We start from the raw sequence: 19,114 nt of genomic DNA, 5'->3' as shown, positions 1-19,114 counted from the left end.
CTCTGCCAGATTTAAAAAGGGCTGTCCATTTTTTCACAGTGGTGTACGAAGGAGCAGACTCTCCTAAAACTTCATCCATGTCAGCTTTGATTTGAGATAGGGTCAACCCTTTTTTCGTCAGGTATTTTATGACCGCACGAGTCTCTGTCTTCTCCATTTTTGACAAAGCATGTGCACACTGACTATCTGCTAAGCTGTCGTGGCAAAACTTTTTGACAAATCAAGCGGAAATTGGTATCGTATCTTTAGCAAAGATGGCTGAATTATTCTCGCCAAAAATTAAATTGATCGCAGCGCCGCATATAGGCAAGGCCACGAACTTTCCGAACAGCCCTCGTAGAAGTGTCAACATATGGTTACTATTTGCATATGCTTTTGTGACCGGAGGGTCGGCACCTCTTTGATGCCTTGTCAGGACTGACACCACTGTGTTGACATGGAAACTACAACAGCAAGTTTAGTTTGGGTTAAAAAGTGGGTCACACGAACAGCCGTGTAAGTGATCAGGTTCTGGATGGAGATGGAAGACAGCCCAATGGAAGTAAAGTACTCAGGCACTAAAGTTAACAACTAAATAACCGTTTAATTCCAACGAAAAGGAGTACATGATACAATATACAAGATATATATTGTGATATACTGACTTAGCCTATCTATCTAGCAGTCGTGAGAGAGAGAGAGAGAGTTTACAATTGTTTGCAAGTAGGGAAATACCTGCATTGATGGTGATGTTTCTTGATTTGGATTTCATGAGGACTTGGAGGTCTAGGATCTTGAGGTTGTCTGGATTCGGATTGTTCAGGACAGGTTTGGATCAAGAGTGTTCTGGATTGATCCGGGAAAATCCCTCTAGGCACAGTTGATGGTAACGTGAAAATCTGATAGAGTACGATTGGCACTGACACAGGAAAATTTTAGTGACCAGTCCATCTAGGATTAACTAGATGAACTGGTGATGACTCCCTGACTGCCCGTTTGGTATTATACTAAAATGATGAAATTGGGACAGCAGGTTGGAAGGTCATGTGAAAGCATCTTTATCCATGCTTAGAACTTAAAAGGAGATATATTCCCAGGTGTGAAAGATGAAAGATAGTTGACAAAGTTGATGTTACAACATTAAATTGTTTATGTTGAAGTCCGGATTCTCACATTTACATAGTGAATAATGCTTGAAAACAATTATATTGGACTAGGAATTTAGTTGGCTAATTTTATGGATAATGCAAATCAACAAAAGGGCAACCTGCCAAGGAGAATGCCTGCCAGGAGGACTTTCTATGGGGAAATGTTCTTATTTAGATATGTAAAAAAATTCAAGAAACCTCACATGGTCAGTCCATTGGCCAGGTGCAAACTTGGTACCAACTACCATTGTTTAATGGTTTTATCCACTCAGTTATTGTTAGAATACCTAGGAATTTAAGTCCCATCTACACATTTATATAAAATATGTAGATGGGTTTAAATTCTTCCATTATGGGCCTGGATTATGTGTAATGATTATGTATATATTTTAAGTCCTATTTTATTAAATACAGTAAAATGTCAATTTAACAGACTTCAGTTTAATGGACTTTGAATTTAACAGACAAAATTTCTGGTCCATATGTCATATGTATGGACATATATGTAATTATATGCTTTTTATATGTAATTAAATTAACAGATTTTTTTTCAAATCTAAGAGCCACTGCTCTTAAGAACATTATTTATAGATTTTATTATAGAAATTCTGCCAGGTCTTTCCAGGTTTATAATACAAATTCATGTACAAGTCAAGACACCACGACCATAGCCGTCTTTCCCACCGTCTTGTCAACCTTGACCAGAATTGAACTAAGAACAATGTTTTAAACTTGATCAAGAACTAAACTGAAACTTAACAAATTGTACTAGATTGCTACAATACAAACTAAATCTATATTTATACAAGACAAATATTGTTTATGCCAAAAGAATGCCAAGATGCCCATCAACTCTGTTGTTGCATAAAATTCTAGATACTATTGTCATATATCTAATCTTACATACTCAGGTTATACAAATAAAATTAAATGAAGTTTTATTTTATATTTTAAGTAAATGAATTATCATTCATCCAGATCCACATAATGAATTTATCATTCCCTTACAGATAACAAAAATGTTCCTGAATTGTTTACTCAAATAATATTAACATCTTGACACACATTAACACATTATGCTCTTCTGTTTTTTTTTTTATAAAGAAAGTGTTATTTAATTTGAATTTAATAATTCTCTTTAATATGCTGTTTTAGAAGATTATCTCAATTATTATTTGAATTTTAAATTTTAAACTCAAGACATTTATTTAATCTATTTAATTGTATATTTAATTCTAAGAGGCAAATATTTTAAAATATTTTTAGATACCAACAACAACTGTTCCTGGTATTTATAAACTTCGAATAGAAGGAAACAGCAATAGTTTTCTTGGTGGTGCACTATTTGTAAATGAATCATATTTACAATTTCATCAAAGATTTATGACTATTTTCATTCAAACAGATCGTCCAATTTATAAGCAGGGTCAAACAGGTAAAACTCAAATCTCTTCATTAGAATAACTCATTTTTATATGTGACATTCACAAATGTTAAAATTATTTTTATGTTATTTCTAGTTCAATTTAGGGCTATTCCTATTACAACTAATCTGAAAGCATTTCCTGAAGCTGTAGATGTTTATATGTTAGATCCAAGAAGAAATATTGTGCGTAGGTGGCTATCAAGGCAGACCAATTATGGTAAGTTTATTTGAAAGTTTTTAAAAAGTGTAGACTATATGTTTTGTAAAATATCTTTTTTCTGAACTTCCAAGATATTTTGAATATATTATTATATAAATTATTTTAAATATGTTGCCTTAACTAACTATTGTAATTTTATGTGGATAATCTGCAGGTTATCTTTACTTAAAAGGCAATTTGAAAGTAGTGCAGGAGATGTAATAGGGAAGGTTATATGCTGAATGTAATTCACAATTATAAACTCATCAATCAGCTTTTTCTTTGTCTAAAGCATCCTTTTTCAAAGTGGGCGATAATGCCCCCTTGTGGGCACTGGAGGCTTTCACAGGGGCAGTAGAAGGCTCAGTGATTAAATATGGGTTTTATTTCTTCTCTTTGAAACATTCTTTGATCTCAGAAATAGGATATGGGTCACACCCTATCTATCCTATCCATATAATAATGCATGTTTAAACATTATATTTGCAATAACTGTTTATAAGATATGCAACAGATGGTAATGTAAAAAGGTAAGTTAAAAAATATGGGGGTACTAGATTTTTTTTAATCTCAAAGTGGGCGGTGGTCAAAATAAGTTCGAGAACCTGTGGTCTAAAGTCACTAAGAGCCTTTTTAAAAAATTTGAAAAATGCTTTTTGTGTCATAGACATTCTTCTCTTATTGTGATTTATCAGCAAAGACATATAAAAGCATACTTCACTCTCAATTCTTTTCTACTCATTTTCTGTACATTTAGTCTATGCTTTAATTGATATTATTATACATCCCTATTTGAATTTGTATCTTAAAAACAGATTACTTTCCTTTAATTATCCCCCTAAGTATGTAACATCATTTCAGAGAACTTTGATGGTCAAGGCATGTGATGCAATAATTGTCATTCTAATAAGCTATAAGCTCATTCATCTTCACATTACTAAGCCTGTAGAAGGAATTTTGACAATTAAAAATAATTATATACATTTAAATTTATAAGTCCTTAGCTTTACTGCACAATGTTTCATTTTGTTTAAATACAACAACATTACTTTTTCTCTTTTACTATCAAAATCAAAAATAAAGATGATGTAATTACAATTCTGATTTCTTTGCCTCATTTTTTAAACTTTGTAATGTAGAAATTTATTTCATACTATTGTATTTTTTCAATTTTAATGTGCCATCAAATCTGAACTACTTGTAAAAAAGTTTAGCAGTAGTTACCATTTTTTCTCTGTGGCATAAAATTAAATCATCTTGAAAGATGCACTTACCAGTCTCTTCAAAGTGATCAAAAGTTATAGGTGGCATATGACTTCAGGCTGTTCCTACATATTTGTGCATTTGCTGAATTCTTTACAAATGTAACGGCTAACTTCTTGGTAATAAATATAACTATAAACAATCTGACTTACAGGATGACATAATCAGGAGGAAAATTTTTCATCTTTCCATCTCCAAACATACACTTTGTTATCTGAGCCATGAAGATTAAATTTTATGTATTTATTTTTACAAATAAGCAGAAAAGTCCCAAAGGACAATTTTTCATTCTAAATCTGAATCAAAATGATTTTAATCTGCATCTAAAAAATGATTCTTTTTCCACTGTTCTTCAGATCACCTGGCATATTCTTTGGCCTATTGAAGCTGCTGCCTTTTCATTTTCTTTATCAAAAGAGGCTTTTTCTTAGACCCTAATCTTTAAGTCTTAATTGCAATAAATCCTCAGTTACTAAACTCTTCTCCTTAACAGAATTTAGGTTCATATATGAAGAACGTGGGGTCAATCCATAAGGAACAAAAAGGATATATCTACCTAATATTTTTGTACCAGCAAGTTGTTCCCTTCTCCCAAGCTATATACATTATTTTATATCATACTACAAAAATTAAGAGTAGAAATGAGTACAGTGTACACAACAGATATACTTTAATTTTTATATTCACTCAAAACCTGACAATAAGGAATTTATTTACTTCTTCTAAAAGTGATTGTATGTAATGAAAACACAGACAAACCAAAACCATTGAAAAGAATAAAATTATTTAATGATACAAATATTTTCGTCCATTTCTAATGAAATTTTTTACTCATTGTCATTGATCCAACATCCCAATAAATACATAGATTATTGCTGATAATAAATGTAAAACTCTTCAAAACTCTGTGCTAGGCTGGTGTACATATACTTTTTTTTGCCATATTTTGTTTTGATTGCAAAGCTTATTTTGGAGAGCTTAGGCAAGTAATGAGACACTGTAGTCTTATATCTGTTGTGTATAAATCATTCTCTACTCAAAACAACAGCCATATTTTTATTTATTTACTTTTACATATTTCCATATACAAACTAACCCTGCCAAAACTGACCATTGAATGCAGATACACCTGTTCTGCCTTCTAAAGAGAATGATGTAATAATTGATAAAGTTGACTTATCTAATACATCTGCATAAACAATAGCAGATCCAGAAATACCCAAAGGGCACTAACTCAAAAATTAAAAATATTGTGTCAGTGGAGAGGACTTTTGGCCTCTGTAGCCCTCACCTTGGATCTGCCACTTTGCATAAATGTTATATGTGATGCAATACATGTGTTTACTTGCAGCTCACAAACATGAGGAGCAGAAAAATGAAGAAAATATCAGTTTTTTGAATTGATGCAATTTTATTGAACACTACTGTAAACGAAAATAAATTAATCATTGATCTGAAAATAACACTATATTCAAAACATTGATTTACTTTGATCAGAACAATGTTTATTTATGTAATATATTTATAATTTAATTTCTTTTAAATACCATTTTAATGATTTGAAACACTTTGTATCATTCATTTTGAATTACCATGATTTCTTGATGGTTACTTTTTGGCTATTTCTATATTCAGTGTTTAAATTTATTGTTTTCTATTTTACATAAGCTTAAAATCATTTTTAATGCACATCATTATTTGACTCAACAATGTAGGTATGATAAATAAATACAATAAACTCCCACTAACTCAGACTGATAGAGTGTGAATGTTGTCCAAGTTTACAAAAGTACAAGTTAGTGGGGTGCTTTCTCTGATGACATGAAAAACAAGAACATATGTAAATAGAGTAATTTATTACAATCATTTCTACACAGAAGTTTAACTGAGCTGATATTATACTGCTGAATTTATTATTATAGGAAATCAGCTCAAAAATTTCATAATACTGTAGTATACAGCAATATATAATCTTTAATAACTTACTGATTACAGTAATATAATGCATGGTATCATAAAGACTCCTGATATCAAAAACATTATTAATTATAATTTTTCTATTGTCAAGAAATTTTAAATTACTGTTTTGAAAAAATTTGTCAAATTATGTGAAGTGTGAGTTAGCAGGAGTTTGCTATATATTAGATTTTCATCTAAGAAATATCTAAGCAATAATAAACATAACTATTGAAGTTGACAAGATAGCTTACAGTATTTTTGAGCTAATTGTGTTGCCAATGTTAATAAACAAACCATAGTCAGATATAAAAGTGTCAGATTAACAGACTGCTGTTTTGGTGTAAGTTTAATAAATAATAATTAAACCTTAATTAAAATAAATGTTAAAAGTTAATAAATAAATCAAAGATTATAATTTGATAGATTATATTTTTAAAACATAGGTGCAGTAATATTAACTTATGCTTTATCAGAACAGCCTGTTTATGGCAATTGGACAATTCAAGTCATTGCTCAGGTATTTATTTCTAAAACATTCCTCAAAAATAAGAATTTGAATTTTCTAAAATCTATGATAATTGCTTAATATACTGTGAATCATAATGATATGTACTGATAATGTTATGAATATGTACAGTACATTAAATAAATGAATTTTTATTTATTATTTTTCAGGGTCAAATTGAAGAATGCAATTTTCTTGTGGAAGAATATTGTAAGTGAAATATCAAGTGTTTTACTTTTTATTAATTTTATTTTAAATACAAATATGTTGCATAAAAATGTAAACAAACAAAAATGTAAATCTTCTTTCTTAATATCATTTGAAATATCTTCATCCCTTATCATTAGTCGAAGACAATCACTTTATAAAACAATTGTATTTTATGCTAGTATAGAATAATGAATATCATGAAAGAATGTGATTATAAACAGTAGAATTTAACATGATGTACTGTAGATAATATACTAACTGATTAATTCACATATTAAATTATTTATTATGGTAATTATTAATTTAATATTTAAATTAATAGTGATAAAAATTTAATTAAGTAATAATATATTTTTTACTAAAAAATTAAACAAATTATTAATGTTTTATTATAGATCAAACACAATATGAAGTTAATGTTACAACACCAGCATTTTTAGTAGATACTGAAAGCTATCTTACTGGTTCAGTTATGGCTAAGTAAGTAAATTTTCATGTAAATGGAAAGTAACTTCTTTTTAAATTTTCTTGCATATTTGTAACTGTTTAATACTGATTAAGTCCAGTTGTAATTCATATTTAATAGATGAAATTTTTTGAAAAAACTTTAAAAAAATAATATGAGATTTTCATGATGTGTATGTGGTATGATCAAGTGTGAATGGTTGGTTTATGCAAACCTTGATGTTATATGATGACACTGATTGTTAGAAGATCAATGTTATATGGGTCATAATAGATAATGATAATGCTAATTATATTACATGGTTTTGCTCTAATATGGTTTGAAAATTGGGGAAATCTCCCATACACATGGTTTCACTATAACCTGGTTCAAAAATTGAAACATCTCCATAGAAAATGTCACAATTTTTAATTGAAAACACATCATTCAATATTTTTAATCAAGCAAGCATGCATGTTCTCTCATATATGTCCATGGATTTTAGAATATTGAAAATTTCAATGTTGTTTTGGGCCTTTTGCCCAGTTTTATTTAATGACAACTAATTGTACCATTTCTTTCTTCCTAAACATAGCTTCTCATTGTAGCTTTCCTATAAACCAGGTGTTGCTGTTGTTTGTGTTAGTGCTCTGAATGAATCCAAAAGACTGTTGCTGTGTTTTGTTTTTATAGATTAAACTGAAAGTTATTACATAAAAAGACTAAATTCTTAAAGATCTAAGATGATTAAAAATTAAGCAAATGAAAAGTAAATGAAAATATCAAATTTTATGAAAAAGTAGAGAGAAATCAAGATATTGCTGATACTTCAGATTAAGGTTTTCAGGAAAGCTCAGATGTTGTTGATATTTTGTCAAATAAAAAGTCATCATTTAATGATGTTTAGCAATGAAAAAAAAAAATTAATATTAACATGCAATACTTTTGATTGTGATTGGTAGTTAATTATTGATTGCTTTAATTAACATATTTCTCTTAATTACAAAAAGAGAATAGTATACTTTTGCAAACTTTTGGAATCTAGCTACTGTGTTATGCAGGGGATATATGTGTAACAGAGGGAAAGTATTGTAATTGGTCAAAAAAATGAGCTAAATAAAATTTATGATTTTTCTGTATAAATCAGATTAAATATGCTTTATTAGGAATTTAGAAATTATTTAATGACTATTTATAACAGTATCTAGTAATTTCTTTACAAAAAATAACACTGTTAAATTCATTTTTTGTCTTATTTGCAATAAATTCTCAAGATTTAGCAATTATTATACTTAATTGCATTGTTAATTCATTTTAAAATTAATTTGAAAAGTGGAACCAGTGGCATAGCGAACATAACTGGCACCCAGGACACGACACTTTATTGGTGCTCCCTCCCTCCTCCAGAAACAAATCTTGTTTGTCTTGGAGACCATTTGGCACCCTTCTGCAAGTGGTGCCCAGGGCATGATTGACCTCCTTGCCCCCTCACTACACTAGTGAGTAGAACCTGTTTATCTGGCTCAAATGAGACCAGTCTGATATGAATGAATGAAAATCTGGATAATCTGGAAAAAGCATTAACAACAGAAATAACACAGCTTATAGACTTTTTTATTTTATGTCTAGTCTTCTCCAACATAACAACCACTTTCTTTCCTCTAGATGTCATTTTCACGATGTTTACTTTATTTCACAAATGTTTGAAGATGAGTGAAACTTAGCAAAACAATAGAGTCTTTAGGGTGTTGAGTGAATAATAACTTGCTAGATTACAAACAATAAATTCATGTTCATGTTTTATTATGTAGCCAATAGCAGAGGAGCATGTGCCTGAAATGCTTATCAGCCCACAAGATATTCCTGAATAAAGAGTGATGTTAAAGATGCCCAGTGTCTATCTATGCACCTAGTTGTGACAGAAAAAAACAAATAAACAAAGACACAGTTTCAGAATAAGCAAAGTCTATTCTTGTTACTCAGACAAGAATGTAATTAGAAGTTTGATTTTTTTGCATTTAGGCCTATAGGTTTTCCGTATGTTTATCTTTCTGAGACAGGAATTGTGTTTTATAATCCAGATTAATGGGGTTCCACTAATATTTATATATTGAATCTAATGAATACTCAATTTTCAAAATATTAAAACCCAAAAAAAGTTAGCTTGCAAATACAATGCACACCTTATATTTAAAATACAGCTTTAAAAAGTTAATGCATTTAATCAATAATAAATGTATTTTTTGAAAAGCATTTTATTTTCATGTATACAGTGCTTCACGATGTCTTCATTTTCAAATGTTTTTATCTATGACTCCATTATCAGATACAGAAGATCTGTAGACCAATACAAAACCAGTCAAAATTACCGTATGATTAAAGTTTTAGAGAGATTTCATGTTGGTATGCACAAGCATGAAATTTACCAGATATGTAGTATCATACTGAAATATTTGAATACATGTTCTTCAATATAATGGATAACTCTTTACTTAAACCTTTATAGGAGATTTGTCTGCTGGACATCATTCATTTGGCTTGCTGCAGTTCAAAAGTCTACCAAATCATTCCAAAACCAAAATTAAAAGCAAAGTAGTGGGAGGAATGTGTACTGTGTATACACTGATATTGAATCTTAATCTACTAATTGTAAACTTATATATACCAACCTCTCATTGTAATACTTTACGCTATAATGCATATTACTCTTACACTTTGTAAATGTAACTATAACATTTGCAATACCTAAAACATCTGTAAACTGGCTGTGCTTACTGCGGAACCAGTTATGTAACGTTGGTTACGACATTAAAAGATTTGTGTGTGTGTGTGTGTGTGTATGATATTGTACTGCACATGATTTGCCAAGCAGAGTGAAGAGCAAATGACACAAATGAGGCTGCATTAAGTTGACTTTAATGTGAACATCAGTTTAAATGCACACCTCAGTTTCTCAGTTTTTGAGATCAGAAAATTCCAAAAAAACCTCGTTAGAATCAAGAAAACACTGTGTGTGTGTATGTGTATATATATATATATTTTTTTTTTAAAATCAAACTTATATATATAAGTTTGATTTTATATATATAAATAACTTTCTTTGAAGTAAATTGTTATATAATTCTGTAAGCTGATAATAAAATCATTTTATTTAATAATAATTTTTACAATTTATTTATTAATTTGTTAATTGAAATATAATATGGAATATATTTTTTAAAAAGCTATACAAGTGGAGTACCTGTAACTGGAAATTTAACTATAGTAGCTACAGTACAGCCTATTCAACCTCATTATCGTCTTGCTGAAAAATCATATCCAGCTGTAACACAAACATTTACCTATGTAAGTATGCTAAATTATTTGTAAAGCAAACTTAATTCTAACTTTAAAAAATAGCTAGAATAGATTTTTTAAAATAAGTAAAATTAGTTATTGAAAAAAATTTTTTATTTTTCTGAATTTTAATAGTTAGATATAATTTTAAGGTTCAGATTTAAAATCTAACAGTTTATTTTATTTGTGAAGGATGATTCTCAAAGAGTATGAATGAGTTTTAAATAATAAATTATTCAACTATTACATAGCATTTCTGAAAATTGTTTAAATTTTGTAAGAATAAAATTTATATAAGGTGGTCTGTGGGTCAGATCCTGGCCATTTCTGATGGCCCCTGCAGTATCCTTTCATTTATCATATAACTCTACCTTTAAAAACAGTTAAAATCCTATAGTTGTAATCATTCAATGTCTAGCAAGATGAATCTGTATCTATAAGAGATCCATGAATATGCAAGTTATTCAAAGCGATACAAAGATATGACGTAAATGAAATCTCATTATCATCAGAACTGTGGTGATGGACCCTGAAATAATGAAGGTTTCTTGCTCTCAGGAACTTTTATGATACATCCAAACACAAGCTGCATACACAGTAGTAAAAATGAATTGCTGAATAAAGCCAAAACCAAAGTGAAGAATAAAACCAAAATGAAATTTTTAATACACATTTGATAAGGTATTGCAAATATATACAGGCTAAAGCTATTACGGGTCCAACCTTTCATTCTCCAATGTATATTCATGGGAATTTTATTTGTCAACACTAAGTTGAGCCAGGTGGAGTTTACTTCTTCCTACACATGTCCACACTCTTTCACAGTCCAGCCAAGAATAAAAACCTTCTCCCTTTTGATCACGTGAACCGTACCCTGTTCTAATTGGTTCATAGACCCACACTCCATAGCCTAAGGGTAAGAGACACCTAAAGTGTGATAATGGTCACTAGACCACAGAACAGATTATGGTGTACTGTACATATTGCTGTCTTTGTGTTTTGGTTTCATGCTGAGAAATTTAAATATGACAATGAGTGTTATATATTACATTTGTGACGTACATTTATGTTATGTAGTACATATCCATCTATCTGTGTTAAAACTGTATGCCTTCAAACCAGAAACCATAGTTCCAATTTCATATGCTCCAATATGACCATAATGTTATCATTAAAAATAACATAAACTGAATATTTTCAAATGATTTTGTTTATACTTTTTGCTAAGAAAGCATATTTTGATTATAATGATTTCAGTCATTTCTTATTCTCATGTCTAAAAAGTCATTTAAGACTTAAATTTGAAGTTCAATCTCTCTGATGATATACTTATTAATTTTTGGTCCACATCCATTGTAAAGTTGGCCATCACTTACTTATATAATCCATATATTCTAATTTAATAGCTTTTTGAGGACCTGTAGCAAGAGTATTTTAAATATGCAGGATAAGAGCTGTTAATTTTCCTCAAGATATAAGGTGTTTATAAATCCATTTATTCTAACACTTTTTTTTATCACAAATAATTACAAAAAAATATTATATTATATCAGAAGTGTTAATTTTATTAAGATAATCATATAAAAACAATACACAAATAAGCTTAACAAACAATAAATTCATGTTCATGTTTTATTATGTAGCCAATAGCAGAGGAGCATGTGCCTGAAATGCTTATCAGCCCACAAGATATTCCTGAATTAAAATAAAATAAATTAAGAAATTATTGAAATTCTTGATTTTTAAAGTTTTTTTATATGCTGTTATATTGTTTAAGAAGTTTTTCTTATAAATTCATACATAGAAAAACTTATACACAAAAAAGTATAATTCCATCTGACAGTATTTATATATATTTTGATGGGAGACTCATCTTGGTAACTAATAAATTATTTACATGAGAGATAGGATTTAAAAATTAATAATACGTAATTAAAAATTATGTTTTTCTCATTAGAGCACACTCATGAGGTAGATAAACTGAACTTTTTATGACAGTGCCATTCTTTGGGTGTCTATCCTAAATCTATTTATTATGTTTATATCTACAGTATAATAATAAGCAATGTTATAAAATGAAAAATTTTAAGTGCAGTATTGTCTTGTTTTATGCAAGTGTAGTGAGTCAGCAGATACTGTATAAGACAAAATTCCATGTAAACTGTGCTCCACCCCAGATTGTCTAGACTCTTATGCAACCAATTACAATTAACAGAAAAACATTTTACTTATTTTCTTGTTATATGTACTGATTTTCATAATAAAAATAATCAACATGTGTATTGATAGTCAGAATATACTCCTGTGCATTCAAGGATTAACTTAACCATTTTACATCTACAAAAATGCAAATCTGCATATATCAGTCCCATGTAAAACAAGACCTTACTTTATAAAATTTAATATGGAAATAAATAAAATATTCAAAATGTTGATTATGGTATTACATATAATATTACTATTCAGATGAATTTGTCATTCTTGTTAGTATTATTAATATCAAGCCAAGTAGGAAAAAGTAAGAAAATATTGAAACCAATATTCTGCAACATATTTTTTGGAGAATGTTACTTTCAATATTTTATTACTTGTCAACTGAATTATAGTATTGTGTTAAAATTTTAAAACTTCTGAAATTTGAATAATTATTAATTTATAATATACTCAACTAAATTAATTAATAATTTAGTTGAGTATATTTTGCAGTTTACTGAAGTATTCATGAAAAAAATCTGAAAAAATTATATATTAGTAATGTTACTTAATACTTGTATAAAGTATATTTTTTTAATTTATATATGTTANTTTCCGTTTAATTTTTTAAATAAATTTTTACTTTAATATAATGCCTTAAAATTACATTAAATGTGTAATATAAAATTCTTTATTGTTATATGTAAGTTTTAAGAATAAAGCAATATTTAATTATTATTAAATGCATAAATAAAAGCTGGATTTAGCTTCATAAATTTATTTGGAATTTTCATTTTATTTATTTTATTATTATAAAATAAAACCTGTTTAAAACGGACCCTTTATAAAACAGAAACCTGACTAGCAAATCGTTCCTTTTCGAAAGTTCACGTTATAGATCGAAAACCTGTGTAACGCGGAAATAGAAGACACTGAAAACTAAAACTCTAACTAAATTTTAATCATAAATCATGCTGTAATTTTTTCTTTATTAAATTATTATTTCTTTACTTTCATTGTCTGGAAAGTGACTGCGACAAAGCAACATTGCTCTGCAATTCTATAGAAGAGTTAATTAAAACACAACCCTCCATAAAACGGACAATTCCAGAGAGCACCGGCGGAAATTCTATTTAAACGTTTTATTATGCTACTATCAAAAGTAACAGTTATTCATTCATATAATTAAACTAAAATTTATTTTAATAGTTTGATGGTTACATGGATTTTCGATTTTCAATGATGGAATTTGAAAAATATGTACCAAAATTAGATAAGTCAAAAATAACTGTGACAGCATATGTTGGAGAAAGATTTCTTAACATGATTGAAACTGGATTTTCTCAAACACTTATATTTAGTTCCTACATAAAATTAAAATTTCTGGGATCTACTCCTCAAATTTTTAAACCATTGATGCCTTTTAAAGCTTACGTAAGTACATATTATTATATCAGTTGAGCTTTATTTGAGATTATATTTAAAAAGTTATATATTTAAGAATTAAAAAATAATAATAATAATATATTTGTTAGCTTGCTGTATCAAATCATGATGGAACACCTTTATCAAAATGGCAGTTGACTGATTATAAATTAGAAATTAGTCCTACTGTTGAAATGCGTGATGGTGTAAGAAGGAAGTTAAGACTTTTAGATCAAATTACCAAAGTTCAGGAAGGAATATGGGAAGTAACTGTATCTCTAGAATCTTTGATAAGAAATAAAAGAGAATTGTATGATGTTCAATCACTGACTCTTCAAGTAAGTTATAAATAATAATGTGTGATTTGTGTAACAAAAAAGATTACAGTATATAATTTTTTATGATTAAATTAGGCAATATTTTTTGATGATCGAGAATCAGCAGAAACAGAATTAAAAGTATATTCAACATATTCTGAGTCAAATAATCAACTACAAATAACAACTAGCACAAAAGCAGCAAAGGTAAGTTTTCCTGCATAAAATAAAATAAAATATATATTATGCTTTAGTACTGTATACATGTAATGCAATATGTTATCTCAGTAAAATATTTACACATAGATGTATACAAGGTCTGTTCAAAAAGTATCGGACCTTATATTTTTCCGCGTAAACCAATGATGCGAGACAGGCCTCCTTCAGTGGAGTTGTGGAGGGGACAGTCATGCACAGCCCTGAATTTTTTCCCGCCTGCAGAAAACGTCAGTCGTTGGCAATCGGCGTATGAGTGAGGTCATGTAGTGCGCTCTCGTCGGATTCCACTAAGCTGGAAAATGACTGAACAACGTGAGCAGCGAGATTACATCAAATTTTGCCAAAAACCTTGGCGATACCCGAGTGTAAACCATTCGCAAGATTCAGCGGGCTTTCGGGGACGATCCTCGAGGCCAAAAAAAGCGCGGCAGGTCCGCAGCAATATCAGAGGTCATGTTGACAGTTTTTTCGACTCTCGTGGGGTGGTGTGTCGTGAGTACGCACCACAAGGCCAAACCATCGCAAAGGAGTACTACCAGGAGGTCCTTCGTCGTCTTTCCGATACAGTGCGATGCAAACGATGGGATCTGTGGTCGATCAAAACTTGGCAGCTCCATCGTGATAACGCATCCGCCCATTCTGCGCATCTGATTCGGGCTTTCGTCGCCAAACACAATACTCCTGTGGTTCGTCACGCTCCGTATTCTCTCCACATGGCTCCGTGTGACCTTTGGCTATTTCTCAAGCTGAAAATGCCGCTAAAAGGAACCCAAATTTAGTCGAGAGAAGACATCGTGCGAAATGCGACGGACCGGCTGATAACCATTCCAAAAGATGCGTTCCAGCAGTGTTTCCAGCAATGGCAGAAACGCTGGGAGAAGTGTATACATTACCAAGGAGACTACTTTGAAGGGGATTAGGGTTTTGTTCCTCAAAGTCAATAAATTTATTTTTGCCGACCAAAGGTCCGATACTTTTTGAACAGACCTTGTATGTTGCATTCTGATATATGTGAATAATCTTATTTTATTTAATAATTTATTGGAAAAAAATTTGTTTCATTCATTGATAGACATTTAACTCATAACTTTTAAAGAAGAATTAACTTGTCTCACATAAGATATTTTTTTGAATTGAAAAACCTATTATAGATTTAAAATTTAATTTTTATATTTATCAACAATAAAAGTTTAACAATTGGTTTGCTACATAAGATACATAAGTTTCTATTAATTTAATTTGCATAACAGAGAATTACAATACAAATTTATTGTGATATCATCACAATAAATAATTGCTTGTTTATTATGCATTTTTAATTTATTTAATTTAAAATATATGCTCTTCATCTCAAATTAATAGTTGCTTGCCCCTGTACATCATACTTTCCTTTAACAATAGAGTCATTCTAGTCATCTATTTAACATTTTTCAGGGAAAAATTTTTGAATTGAAATAATGTGACTTTTGGTTTGCATAGGAAGTTCGTATGTAGTTAATCGGGGCCTCCTGCCCCTACAGTTTCCAGATCAGGTCTCAAATTTCATCTATCTAACTCCATTCTCAAGATTAAGGAAAGACAGATGGATGGATGGATGACAGTGGGAATTTATAGGTCTATATTTTTTTCCAATTGTATAGGGTTGTATAAGGTTGCCAATGGGGGCAGACATGTTGAGAGAGTTGAGGAATTGCTAAAAGGGTGGCATGTGGGTGCAATCAGTACCAAGACAGACTCTACAGTTACAAGAAATCGTATTTGACACGAAAGAAGCTTACAAGATTTCTATGATCTTGGAAGTTCTAAGTTGGCAGCAGCCTCTGGGTCTTCTGCTCCTTTTTAAGATCATCCCAAAAGGAAGCGTGTCCCTGGTTCCCTCAACATGTTGATGACTCCAGAATGATGCGGTCGACTTCTGGTGATGGGAAGATGTTGATCCAAGGATGGGAGACAGAGACAAAGATTAGCATGAGACACACTCACAACAATTGGTTTGACACTTGGAATTTTCGGGAGAAGAAGCAGTCGTGCCCTTGAATCCCCAGGTTTTTATTAGTTTCTGTCCTTAATAGCTCATTCTGATTGGTTGCTTTTCCTCGTTCTCATTTTCCAAGTGGTTGATCACTCGTTACTATGTGTAACAAGATCTCAACTTAGATCATGGGAGAGGTCAAAATTGAAGTTTAATTCCATCCCCAACTGGAGATGGTCAATCTTAGGACTTACATTCTTCTATTGTTTTAAAAGTTCATATTTTCAAACAAAAAAAAACTTTTTTCTAGCTTCTATTTTTTTCTTTAAAAAAATAATTTGAACACAAATTTTAGTGAGGGCCTCACAATTGCAGCCTAATCACTTAACTAATTATAAAAAGATATTGATATAATATGATATTATAGTATTCTTAAGTATTATAAGAATGAACTATATTACTTGTGAATGAACTATAATGTAGCTGCTCACAATGCTCTTGTTGTTCATGAATTTTTGGTCAAAAATTCAACAAATATGATTTTGCAAGCTCTGTATTCATCTGGTACTGTGGGACATTTTCCTGTTTCCTCAACTAAAATTTCCACTTCATGTCATCATTTTTAGTCAGTTGATGCCATAAAACAAAATTCACTGTGAGGCCTGAAGGGGTTTCACAAAAATTGTCTTTAAAGCATGTTTAGAGGATTGGAACCAGAGCTGTGGAGTTGGAGTCGGAGTCGTGGAGTTTTGATGTTTTAGCCTGAGTCGGAGTCGGATGATAAGGAAAAGTCAGAGTCGGATGATAAGGAAAAGTTGTAGTCGGAGTTGGAGTCAGTAGATTTTTACACGACTCCACAGCTCTGATTGGAACAAACATTGGCATTAGTGCGTTGTAATGGGAGTGGGTTACTTTGAACAGGAAGAAATAAAATTTGATGAATAAATTTGCATCTTGCATTTTGTTGAATCATTCCCAATCTCTTTTGATTACAGAGGTATATAAAGTATTTACTTTTAAGTTACAAAATAAATATTCTTAATAAGTTTTCAACAGAACATTTCAAAAATGCCTTCTCATCAGTTTATATTTTCATTATGAACATATATATAGATATATTTTCTATAGCAATACAGCTATTTTTTGTTTTGTAACTAAAATTTTAGCTTATCAAGTAACAATTATCAAATAGAATGCTGATAATTGTTAATTGAATATTTTCTTAGAGTGAGTAAAGAAATTTGTAAAATATATTTTTCTTTTACATATACTGCTAAATTTTTAATGATCATTACAGCATTATCATTCCTCAAATTTCCAATTAGTTAAGTATAATCATTTTAGTTTTTTGCAAATGATAGTTATCAAAAGTCCTGTTTTCATAATATTTTTATTCTTTTATTCAAATATTCAAAATCTTTTCCATTTGTGTAAATATTGAAACATTTCTCTATGTGCATATTTACTTACATCAATTAAAATGTAACATATTTCATTTTGTGATTGGTTTTTATTGGTATTATTTAATTTTTCCTATTTAATTATAATGATCACTATAATTACTATAATTCCTATTTATAGTGATCATTAAGTTAGGAATCATATGTGTGATCATTATAATGTTATGAAATTATAATTAAATTTCCTAACTTTATAAACATTATATAAATTAATAATTATAATTAATTAAAAATAAGATAAACGGTAATTTTTTCAATACATAAATTTTTCTTATTAAGAATCAACAGAACTATACTTTATAAACAAAATTAAAAGGAAAAAAAAGACTTGACAGCAGAAAATAATATAATGATTTAATATAACAGGGCTTTAATTTTAATTTATCTATTTATTTTTAGAATTTATGTAGTTGTATATTTATAATTATCATATTTTGTTTTAATATTAATTTATAGGTTGGACAATATATCATTTTTCATGTGAGATCTGATTATTATGTGGAAAAAATATATTATGTGGTAAGTATATTTTCTTATATTTAGCATAATGAATTAAAAAATGTCATTTAAAATATACCATAGAAATTATTTTATAATTAAAGTAATATAAATAAATAGTAATTATTATTAATGTTAGCATTTATTCTTCAGATTTTATCCAAGGGAGTAATATTATTAACTGGTCAGAAGAGTATGACTTACACTATAATGACATTTGCAGTTGCATTATCACCAGAAATGGCACCAACAGCCACAATTTTAGTTTATAGTATTGTCAGAGATGGTGAAGTTGTAGCTGATAGTTTAACATTTCCTGTGAATGGAATATCAAGAAATAATGTAAGATATATTATAAAGTTCTAATATGAACTTTTTATATATACATTTTTTAAAATTTGTGTTAATTGTTTATTTTGTAAATAGAGGGACTTAACAAATTTATTTAAGTCCTTCTTTTATGATGATTTTTAATTGCAGGATTTTTATTAAATATATATTTGGTCTATTTATCTTAGAAATTAATCTTCATAAATAATCATTTAAGCTTATTAGATTGA

At 29.4% G+C, this 19,114-nt stretch overlaps 1 protein-coding gene across 1 annotated transcript in view; it reads left to right on the top strand.

Annotated features, from left to right (window-relative positions):
* The window catches only part of LOC111634709 (CD109 antigen-like), an 85,204-nt gene that overhangs the window by 35,900 nt on the left and 30,190 nt on the right, over positions 1-19,114 (top strand). The window contains exons 4-14 of the mRNA XM_023379543.1: positions 2,394-2,562; positions 2,648-2,770; positions 6,418-6,491; positions 6,650-6,689; positions 7,085-7,169; positions 10,359-10,479; positions 13,873-14,097; positions 14,199-14,426; positions 14,502-14,612; positions 18,513-18,575; positions 18,708-18,896. Coding sequence (XP_023235311.1) covers positions 2,394-2,562; positions 2,648-2,770; positions 6,418-6,491; positions 6,650-6,689; positions 7,085-7,169; positions 10,359-10,479; positions 13,873-14,097; positions 14,199-14,426; positions 14,502-14,612; positions 18,513-18,575; positions 18,708-18,896 — 1,428 coding nt within the window. The remainder of the gene's footprint in view (positions 1-2,393; positions 2,563-2,647; positions 2,771-6,417; positions 6,492-6,649; positions 6,690-7,084; positions 7,170-10,358; positions 10,480-13,872; positions 14,098-14,198; positions 14,427-14,501; positions 14,613-18,512; positions 18,576-18,707; positions 18,897-19,114) is intronic.

This window comes from Centruroides sculpturatus, unplaced genomic scaffold (genome assembly GCF_000671375.1).
Source record: "Centruroides sculpturatus isolate CEXI.00-Female unplaced genomic scaffold, Cexi_2.0 scaffold617, whole genome shotgun sequence".
Classification (NCBI taxonomy): domain Eukaryota; kingdom Metazoa; phylum Arthropoda; class Arachnida; order Scorpiones; family Buthidae; genus Centruroides; species Centruroides sculpturatus.
The sequence above is the reverse complement of the archived record's forward strand: the minus strand, read 5'-3'. Positions and strand labels throughout refer to the sequence as shown.